The sequence below is a fragment of the Chrysochloris asiatica genome, unplaced genomic scaffold, assembly GCF_000296735.1.
Source record: "Chrysochloris asiatica unplaced genomic scaffold, ChrAsi1.0 scaffold00001, whole genome shotgun sequence".
In the NCBI taxonomy this organism is placed as follows: domain Eukaryota; kingdom Metazoa; phylum Chordata; class Mammalia; order Afrosoricida; family Chrysochloridae; genus Chrysochloris; species Chrysochloris asiatica.
In genome coordinates this window covers 52,026,684-52,037,629 of record NW_006408519.1, presented here as the reverse complement: position 1 = coordinate 52,037,629, position 10,946 = coordinate 52,026,684, and the positions used below count along the sequence as shown (strand labels likewise).

Below are 10,946 nucleotides of genomic sequence, written 5' to 3'. Positions count from 1 at the left end.
CACTGTCTCCATAGCCACCTCAGTGCTGGACGCCTCTAGGGCCTCGAGGGGGCTCTTCCGCCCTGCCCAGTCCCCCCTGGGAGAGCTCATGGCCAGAGGTGACCCTTACTCTTGTGTCCGTGCTCCTTACTGGGTCTGGGAGCACATCTGGGGAGTCATGGTGGGGCCCTCAGGAGCAGTGCCCCTCACAGCTGAAGCCTGGGGCCGCTAAGTGCCCTCCCAGGCTCATCCTGTTTGACGTCTACATGGAAGGACAAGCATTTGGTGTTCTGAGGCTTGCACGAGGTCACTGGGCAGTCCTCGCTTTTGTTGGTCTTGGTGCACTGGTAGCATTGTAAACTCACACCTGGGGGCGTGCGGGTGTGAGGGGGTCAAGATCACAAGGCTCATTGTGGCCACCCCCGGGGTGATGCAGCTCACACCAACCCAGTGCAGCCTGCACCCCAAGTGTGTCTTTGCTCTGAGCCAACAAACAAATCCCGTAAGTATGACTGCTATCCACACCTGTGGGTCCTCATGTCACCATAGCCCCACGCCCTGGCCCCCGCTCTGCCCTCAGCCTTATTTGTCTCTGACACACCACGGGTGACCACAGGATGAAGGCCAGGATGGGGTATTCATGACGGCAACAGTGGGGTCTGAGGGGTGTCAGAGAAAGAGCCTTCACCCAGAGCCCACACCTCATCTTCATCCTTACCCACCCTCCTCTCATCCCACTCCTAGGACACAGCCTTCATTTGCATCTGTCCTCCTGACCCTCTGATCCTTTGTCTCCATTTGGACTGCACCCCAGGGTCCCTTTTCTGGCCTCCTACTGAACCACTGCAGACCTGAGCCAGGCCCTGAAGGAGCTCGATGGAGCTGCTTCAGGAAGGCTTCCAGGCTTCTGAGCTAGCAGCCGGCAGAAGAGGTGCAGGCAGCCCAGGGAATGTCAGCCAATGTGTGGGTGGGGTGGGGGAGACACCTGCCTCCCCATCTGGGCCCACTCACCTGGACCCACCCTCCTCCACTCACTCACTTGGGCCTACTGACCTGGGCCCACCCATCTAGCTCCCCTGCCTCCCATTCTTCATGAGAGGGACTCTGACTCACAGGACACAGGGCCAAGGTCAGCCTGTGGAGGCAGAAGGACAAGATGAGAGAACAGTTTGTTTAATGCTCAAGGTTCATAAACCAAACACCTGATGGGCTCCTTCATCTTATCTGAGGGTAATTGAGTCCCCGCAGGGCACGTGCGCTCAGAGGTTGGACTCAGGCCTGAACCAGATCTCCCAGCACTTTGATTTGGGTCAGAATGTCCAGATGCTATCATCTCTGCAAGATCTTAAAGACCATATCCCCTGACTTTCATACAGTTAAGTTGGAAATTAATGACACAGAAGAAGATGGTTTTATCACAGATGTGAAAATTTATAAAACACATTTCAAATGACCACGCTCTCATCAAAGAAAACATCTTCAATGTGTGTTTGTTACTACGTAGAAGAGATGAATGAGGAATATAGTCCTTCTCAGAATGTTAAGGGTGCAGCTAAGGGGCTTGTGTGGTGTTGGGGCCCTTACGTCCTTACAGCAAAGCAGAAGCAAAAGTAATGTTTGGTTGAGGGGTTTATTATTTCTTTAAATGCTCATTTTGAAATAAGTTCATTCTATTAAAAGCTGCAAGAACAGTACAAGAAGTATTATGTCCCCTTTACACAGGTCCCCCACGTGTTAGCACCTCATTCACCTTGTCATTAAGCACCATCAAGTCGGTTCCGACTCATAGTGACCCTGTATTGGGTTTCTGAGGAGCAGCTGGTGAGTTAGAAAAAGCAAACAAAACCCAAACCTATGGCAGTCTAGTAGCTTCCGAATCCCGGTGGCCCATGCGTCACATGGTCCAACTGCTTGGCTGTAGTCCTTAAACAAGGAGCCCTGGCAGGGTGAAGGTCAAGTGCCCGGTTGCTAACCACAAGGTTGGCGGTTCAAAGCCATCCAGCAGCTCCGCAGGAGAAAGAGCTGGCAAGCTGTTACAGCCTAGGAAACCATCAGGGGCAGATGTGTTTATGGGATCGTTACAAGTAAAAACGGACTTGGTGGCACCTATCAACAAGGACAAATCTTTGCAGCGAAGTTCCTGGGTGGCACAAAGGTTAAGTGCTTGGCTACTGGCTGAAAGATGGGTGGTTCAAATCTACTCAGAGGTGATTAGGAATACAGGCCTGGAAATCTGCTTCCAAAAGATCACAGTCTTGGAACCCCAAGGAAGCCCACCTCTGTTGCACACGGGGGGTCATCATATGTCAGAACCAACACCCTAACAACGCAGATCACCAGGGCGTTTTAAGTGGCGCGGATGTGGGTTCCCATTGCCAACCTCTGGGTTATTTTGTTGTTGATAAGTGCCATTGAGTCGGTTCTGACTCCCAGAGACTCTGTATAAGATTTCCAAGGAGTGGCTGGTGAGCTTGAACTACCAACCATGTGGTTCAAACTGACTTTGCAGTCCAGCATATTATCCATCTATGACACCTAAAATTCATGAAATTTATATTACTACAACCCCACTCTCTAACTCTGCAGAATTTATTTAGACTTCACCAGCTACTGCATTGAAGAGTATATGACCTTGGAAACAAGTGGATTCTGCAAAAAAAAAGGAAAAGAAACTATAGTCTAGTGGATAAGGCTGTTTCCCTGGGTGTATGGGTCAATGGTTCTGAGACCATTATTCATGCAAACTGGAAATGAGCAATTAAACTAATGGATGGAGCATGATGGAATCCAAGTTTCTCACATAGTGGTTACGAGTCGGGCTGACAACCTCAAGGTCAGCAGTTCAAAACTACCAGCAGTTCTGTGGGAGAAAGATGAGGCTTTCTGCTCCCATGAAGATTTACAGCCTCAGAAACCCTGTGCAGGTTCGCTATGAGTCGGAACCGACTCCATGGTACTTAACAACAACAACTGTTGAAGAAGGAGGTTGCAGATAAGCAAGGGAGGATCTGTGTGGTGTAATCTCTGTGTTGTTGTTGTTGTTAAGTGCCGTCGAGTCAGTTCTGACCCATAGCAACCCTATATAGGGTTTCCGAAAAGCAGCTGGTGAGCTTGAATCGCCGTCCTTGTGGTTCAAACTGACTTTGCAGTGCAGCGCATCATGCAGTAATGGGTTAGTTAGAAACAACAATGTGAACTCATGGTTAGCTTACTACAGTGACAGTTAAGCATATACGCACATGTAAGACACACACATGTAACACACACACATGTAATATACACATATGTAATATACACACATGTAACACACACATGTAATATACACACATGTAATATACACATATGTCTCTTTGTTTTGTCAACTGACAGGGTTTAGAAATAAAGGCACCCCAATATTGATGAACATATCTAGAATCCAGCCCTTGGTTTCTCACACCCTTCTCTTATAAAATAAGCCCGGGACCCTTGTGGTGGTGGTGATGTGCCGTGGAGTGGGTTTTGACTTACCGTGACCCTACATCAGGTTTTTTGAAGCTATAAAGCTTTACAGGAGCAAAAAGCCTCATCTTTCTCCTAGGGAACTGCTGACCTTGAAGTCAGCAGCCCTACTGTAAGCACTATACTGCCAGAGCTCCTTCAGGAATCCGTAGGGAAATAGTTAATTCTAGGCCTGGAGCAGGAAAATTACAAGATGAGCCTGGAACCTCTTAGAGAACCAGAAAGTAGGAGCATAATCAGAACCAACACAGAAGGGAAGTAATAAAGAGGCAGGCCAAGTGCGACGCAAACTGCAAGAGCTCCCAAGGGCCCAAACTGGAATATTTTCAATGATAAAATAAGCCATGAAGTTTTAAGTTATAACCTAAAGTATACAATGAATCCGTGCATATACAATGTAACAGGAGTGAGGAAGATTGGAAAAACTATGAAGTAATCCCAACAGTTAATGTAGCCGCTCTGCCCGCGAGGGGGTGGAGTCTAACTCCCCACTCCGTAAGCGTGGCTGTGCAAAGCGATTCCCTTCCAATGCGCACCTTGTGGAAAGGAAGGGGCAAGAGTCACTTCCCAGTGAAGAAACTTGGCCAGCATGACCTCAGCCAGGTGATCAAGGTCCACATCCACAGTGAGTCACTATTGTTGCTATGTTTGTCCCTTTTCAGGAACGGTCCCCTCTTGACCCCATGATCCTAGTAGGAGAGGTTCAGTCTTGCCATCTGTAAGGAGCACTCTGGCTGTACTCCTTCCAACGTAGATTTGTTTGTTCTTCTGGCATCCATTTATGTTCAATATTCTTTGCCAACACTCAGTCTTCCAAAGACACTCAGAGAGAACATGTGTCCACCACTCCTGGGTGTGAGTGGAGGAGGGCCAGCAGGCAGGGTCAACTGAGAAACAAAGGCTGGCTGGCTACAGAACCATGTCCACAAAGCACAAGTGTAAATCAGTCCTTAGAATGGAGCCCTGATGTTTCTGGGGTAGGTCTCCCCGAAAACCACCGGACATGTGTTGTTTTGTTGTTAAGTGTCATTGAGTCCCTCTGACCCTGCATAGGGTTTCTGAGGAGTGAGTTTGAACTGCAGACTCTGTGGTTTAAACTGAGCTTGTGGTCCAGTGCTGACAAATCGGTGCCGACTCACAGTGACCCTGTGCACAAGAGAACGAAACATTTGCCGATTCCATGCTGTCCTCACAAGTGGTGTTATGCTTGAGTCCATCACTGCTGCTAGGTGTCAGTCCATCTCTTAGGGGGCATTCTCTTTTCGCTGACCCTCCACTTTACCAAGCATAATGTCCTTCTCTGGGAACTGGTTCCTCCTGACAACATGTCCAAAGTGTGAGAAAGGAAGTCTCACCATACTTGTCTCCAGGACAGAGGTCCTGGACAAAACAGATGGCCAAGCACCCAACTACCAACTGAAAGGTGAGTGGTTCGAACCCAGGATCTTCTGTCTGGTGAGCTGCTTCCAAAAAGAGCCCATCCTCTATGGAGTAGTTGTATCCTGCATGGACAGTGGACAGCTCACCATGAGCTGGAATGGACTTGACTGTACCTCACAAGCATACCGACTTCTCTCTGACTCATTCACTGAGACCCGGAGCTGCCCACCTGCCCCGGGTTTGGGCTTCTTCCCATCCTTTCTCTCCTATGGGGGCTCAGACTTGAGGTCCACTGTTGATGTGGTCGTGTGGGGCTCAGGCACCCCAGAGAGTAGAGACAAAGTCACATTGCTCAGGCGGGATTGGGACAGTGACCTGGTGTTTTTTAAGGTTGGATGATTTGGGGAAGCTGAGTGGGTGGGAAAAGACAGGATTAGCGAGAACAGGACACCCGGGGGGCCAGCCCCCACTCTCAGCCACAGCAGGTGCATGCTCCCCCAGAACATCTCTTGTGTGAATGTGTGGTCCATGCAGCATCATCTGTCTTCATCTTTCCTTCATACACTATTTATTCTATATCATTATGTACCCATTTTCCAACAAAAAGATTTTCCAATAGAGGAGCAGTAGAAGCCGCACCTGAAGGCCTGGGGCTCCTGTCCAGAGGTGTGTGTGTGTGTGGGGGGGCACGGGTCCCAGCTCCAGAAAGATACCCACCTTCATGGACAGGGTGGCTGGGAGGCAGACTGGGAGCAGAGGCCATGGGGAGGTGACGAGGTAACACTGGCCCCGTAGAGGTTCTTTATGTACCAAGGGCTTTGAAAAGTTTCTGGAAAAATAGAATAGAAAGATAATGGAATTTTATATAAACTTTTGAAAGACCCCTCGTATTTCCCAGCCCCACTGGCTTTCACCACTGCTGTCTGGGTCCCCCGACATCCTCTTGCATGGAACGGAACCCCTCATGGGGAGGTGGGCCTGGACTGTGACCACCTAGGCTACATGAAAATCTACAAGACTGGGAGGGGGAGGCTGTGGAAATTCAGGGAGATTCCTGGGAGCAGAGGAGAGTCAGGGTTCAAGTCTGGGATCACCCAGCCCACCTTGGTCCATGGGGGAAAGATGACTGATGACTACAGCCCACCCACAGCCACCTGCATTCTGAATCACTGGCAGGCCAGTTCCCACCTCACGGTGTGCCCTGGGTGCCCCAATCCACCATGGGTCCCACCTGCCTCCTCTGAGCTCCGTACCCTCCAGGTCCTGCTCCCCCTGTGGGCTGCAGCTCCGAGCCTCCCTCACCCTTTCCCCGCATCTTCAGGACACTGCCCTCCAATCTCCTGAACCCCACGTGTCTGAAGATGCCATGCCCTCTAATTGACTGGACCCCACGTGTCTGAAGATGCCACGCCCTCCAATCGCCGGACCCCACATGTGTGTCTGAAGATGCCACGCCACCAATCTCCTGGACCCCACGTGTGTGAAGATGCCACGCCCTCCGAGAGCCCGTATCTTATCTAAGCCAGTGGTCCCTGTTCCTCCAATGCTACCTTGGCCTGGCAGTGACCCAGCCAGACGACCGACCCTGTGCCAACTTGGCAGGTGTGAGCTCAGCGGCCACGGCCCCAGAGGCCTTTTCTGAGAATGGCTGAGGAGAGGGGCTGGGGACAGGGAGAGGTAGCCGGAGCGGAAGCTGGGTGTAGATCCACCAAGGGGGCATTTTTATTGTGTCTTGGGGAGAGAGGCCGTGGTTCCACCCACAGGGTCCTGGGCAGAGCAGCCAGGGTGGGAGCTATCACCCCAGGTGGGGTGCCCGCACTCTCAGGATGCTCTGCAGACACGAGGTATGAGCAGGTGGCTGGAGGACAGGTATTGGGGACAGCCAGGAGCTCACAGCAGGGCCCAGAGTGGCAGCAGACCCCCGAGCAGGGCCCAGGGAGCCCCGTGTCTGGGGGCCGCCCTGTTGCAATAGTTCTTGGAGCAGCACTGTCTCCAAAGCTGGACGAATACGTTCTTCTGAGGTGACCATTCCTGATGGTTGTTGCTGGTGGTACAGCGGGGTGCACAGCGCTTGCTTATCTTAGTAAACTTCCTTGAATTGGCTGGAGAGAGGAAAGGGTGTGTGGGCCTGGAGCCAACAAGTGACCGCAAGGAGACCTAGCAGGTGGGACCCCAGACTCCAGAAAGGGATGGACAGTGTCTGCTCTGAGCCGCTGACCTGGCGAGGCTGCTGCCGTCAAGGTCACCTTCAAGCCTGGGGTCAGCACAGATGGGGTTCCAGAATGCTGGTCACGGGGTGGGGGAGGGGCTCACTTGGGGGTGTATGTTGGAGGTAACACGTAAGCAGAGCCAGAAGGGGTCAGCACACAGGGAACCTACTGGGTGCCCAGCCTCAGCCTCGGTGTCTCTGGACACATCAGAGATCCCTGAAGACCTAGCGGTGGGAGGTCTACTTTATCTTGTGTTGTGTTTCATTGTTAGGAGCCCTGATAGCGGAGTGGGTACTGTGTTGGGCTGTTAACTGCAAGATCAGAAGTTTGAATCCACCAGCCGCTTCATGGGAGAACGATGAAGTGTTCTGTTCTTGTGACGACTTACAGCCGGGAAAACCCGGTACGAGTGAGAACCAACTCCATGCCATGCAGCAGCAGCTTGCCACATTGTTGTTGTTTTGTGTCTTCCAGGGTGTCCCACGCAGAGCAACCCCATAGGACAGCTAGGCGTGCCCCATAGGGTGTGGAGCTGTAGGCTCAACACTGGACTGGTCACTCTAAGGACCTGTTACCAGCCACTCCTTGAAAACCCTATACAGGGCTGAATGCACGGGCCCCCACTGAGCAGCCGCCTCCCCCGGTCCCTTTCCCCATTGCTCAGGGGACAGGATTCACCCCAAAGGGGGGCTTTCCTGCCACAAACCCCACAAGGTTCAAAGCATGAGGCAGAGCCAAGTGTTGGTCTGTTCAGCAGGCCCTCTCCACTCTGCAGGGGGGGTCAGAAATGAGGGTCCACGAACTGAGAAGGATTGACCCAGGAGGAAATGAGAGCAAATCTAACTGTGCAGGCTCAGTTCTGTGAGAAAGGGGGTGGTCAGGGGACAAAGAAAGCACCCCAGGGTTGAGTGTGGGTCTGAAGCTACTGTGTCAGTCCTCGTGAGGACCGGGTGGGAGGGACAAACACGCTCATGTTGGCCATAGTGGGGAGTGGCCCCACTCCTGCTAGGAGGCAGTCGGGAGGCCCCTTGGCACCCATGGCAATATGTGGACGGTGCCATTTTGTTCTGACTTAGAGATGTCTCTAAGTCCCAGTGTGCCTATCTGGGCTTGGTGCCTGTGAAGTCAGGAGCTGTTCTGCAACTCTGTACAGGGCTGGGGACAGGGACCAGAAGCCAGAAAGCAGCCCCTCTGACCCAGCCTGCTGCCTCGGGTGGAAACTCCATCCCTCCACCCGGCCTCGCCCACTGCTCTCTGCTTTCCTACCCATTTCTAGTGGTTACCATGAGCGGCAGCAGGACAGGTGGCATTCAGGCATTCACGCTTCACTCTAACCTTCTGTAAGGTGTGGTCAGCCGTGGAGAGCACGTGCCCTGATGCAGCACAGGGCAGTGTCCTCTAAATGTCTTAGCAAGTCCCCACACCTGGCTGACCCTTCTGCCCACAACCCTTCATTTTCCTTCACGTCCTCATGGATAATCATCAGCCTCGGTCCTGCTGACCTTTTCAATACTAACAGTAATCCTAATCACAATTCCCCAAACCTGCTGCCGTTGAGTCAATCCCAACTCCTAGAGACCCTACAGGACAGAGGAGAAGCTGCCCGAGAGCTTCCAAGGCTGTGGTCTTTGTGGAAGCAGGCAGCCTTGTTTTTCTCCTGTGCAGCAGCTGGTGGGTTCGACCTTCAGACCTTTCAGGGAGCAGCTGAGCACGTAACTATTGTGCCAGTAGGTCTCTTCATTTAAATAGTGCCCCCTGTGAATTCACATCTACCTGGAACCTCAGAATCTTCCAGATGAGATGAGTTATGGGGAGGCCACACTGGGGTGGGAGTACCTTCAATGCAAGGTGACCAGTGTCCTTAGGGGAGGACACAGAGTCAGAGGACAGATGGTCATGTGGAGACAGAAGCAGAGAAAGTCCAGATGCTGGAAGAGGCTCAGAGGGGCCCCTCTAGCGTTATCAGCAAGAATGCAGACTTCCTCTTGGACATCAGGTGGCAGGGTAAATGTCTGCCGTCTCCCCACCCAGTTCCTGGGTAACCAGCCCACAGTGTCTGCTGCTGTTTGCTGTTGGGTTGGGTCCGACTCAGAGCAGCTCTGAACGGGGGTTCCGAGGAGTGATTGATGGGTTTGAAGGGCGGACCATGTGGTTAGCAGACCAGTGCTTATCCTACAGCGCCACACCTGGACTCTCACAGTATCTAGGCCATGGCATTAAGAACCGGTACTTCAAATGGAGGGAGATGGAGAAACCCAAGCTAGAACCCCAGGATACTTCCCTGGGGTTGGGTGGGAGGTACTTTGGGACAGAGATCTTCCCCCTCCAAAAAACCCCCACCCAGTCCTGCGCACAGCCCAGGGGTCCCCTCCTCCGGCCTTCCTAGTAGGCAGGGACTCACGGAGCGTTACGGTAATCTCATGAGAGATACAGACGGTGTCGTTGGGGGAACAGCGGATAGCTTCACAGGCTTGGTGGTCTGGGACTTTGAAGCACTTGTAGCAGATGAGTGTATCTGTGTGCAGTATGCAGGTCACAGTCAGGGCCAGGGTCCCGTGGACACATCCCACCAGTCACTGGCATGAGATACCTTGGACACAGAGACCAAAGGCCACCACCACCAAATGCGCTCAGAGCCTGAGGGGCTTTCGGAGAGCTGGCGGCTGCGCCCAGCTCCTTACCTGAGTGCGCCTTGGCCCTGCAGACTCCGGCAAATTCTGCAGACAGCAGCAAAGTCCACAGGCCTAGAACAAGTCTCTCCATGGTACCACAGGGTGGGCCTGAATAGGGGCTGCAGAGAGAGGCCCTGTCCAGAGCCCCCCAGCCCTGTGCAGCCTACCTCTAGTCCCTCCCCCTGGTCCCACCCCTCCATTTCCCCTTGGCATCCGCCTCCTAGACCCTCAGATCTTCATTTCAGCTTCCCTTCTATCTCTTCGTCCACCACCCAAACCCCTCTCTGTACCTTCCCCCACCAGACTGCCAGGAAGCAGAAAGGGATCAGGGAGGGAAGGGTGGGCGTTGTTAGCAGCCTGCATCAGCTCCAGCTCTGAGAAAGGCCTCTTGGGGTCCCCGATCCCTGAGGACTGCAGCTGAGTGACCAGCACCTAAGGGCAGGAACCTGCCACGTCCATCCACCTGGGTCGGGTCAGACTCAGCCATTAGCTCTGCTGCTTCCTTTTCACGTGACAGACTCAGACTCAGGGCTTAGAGGGATGAGAGGGGCGGAGGTGGCATTAGAGCTGGGGACAGAGATGAGGGAAGGACCAGTGGAGGGGACAGAGTGGGGGTCTGGGAAAGGGCAGATGAGGTGGGGAAGAGGAAAGGGAGGGAGGGGGAAGAGGGGAGGACAAGGAGGGGGAAGGAGAAGGGGGTCCTTTAGGTGAGGCCTGTGATGGGGTCTCTGTGTGTCTGCCTGGCCCCTCGGGGTGCTTGAATGTGCCTAGACCCCATGATGGATGGATCCAAGTCTATTCCCTCCACTGGCTCTCACTCCCATGGACTGGGGTGCAGTGGGGTTCCCCTCCACTGGCTCTCACTCCCATGGACTGCGGTGCAGTGGGGTGAGGTGCAGCGCCTCTTGTAGTCCAGGACAGAAGACCACTGACCCTGGTTCCTCTTCACAGTCCTACTGAGTCTCCCCTTTGTCCCACAATGCCTTTAGGTCTTCAGACACTGGAGAGTTGAACTGCGTTCTGCTGGGGCCTCGGGACTTCCCAAGAACCATCACTCTCCGGGTCTAAATAGCACTGAACCCCTGACTTGGGAGGTGCTGCTCTTGAGGGGGTCCACCACTCTGGGGGCACAGATCTGGGACCTACAGGGCATGGGCAGGAGATAGTGCTCCCCAGTGTTCCCCCACCTCCACTCCAGGATCTGTTT

General features: G+C 53.2%; 1 protein-coding gene across 1 annotated transcript in view; it reads right to left on the bottom strand.

The window, feature by feature from the left end:
* Positions 1–185: 185 nt before the first annotated feature.
* LOC102819784 overlaps positions 186–10,946 on the bottom strand; it is a 41,782-nt gene continuing 31,021 nt past the window's right edge. The window contains exons 4-7 of the mRNA XM_006830860.1: positions 10,030–10,171; positions 9,749–9,784; positions 9,469–9,582; positions 186–346 (exon numbers count right to left, since the gene is read on the bottom strand). Of these exons, the coding sequence (XP_006830923.1) occupies positions 186–346; positions 9,469–9,582; positions 9,749–9,784; positions 10,030–10,171 (453 nt within the window). The remainder of the gene's footprint in view (positions 347–9,468; positions 9,583–9,748; positions 9,785–10,029; positions 10,172–10,946) is intronic.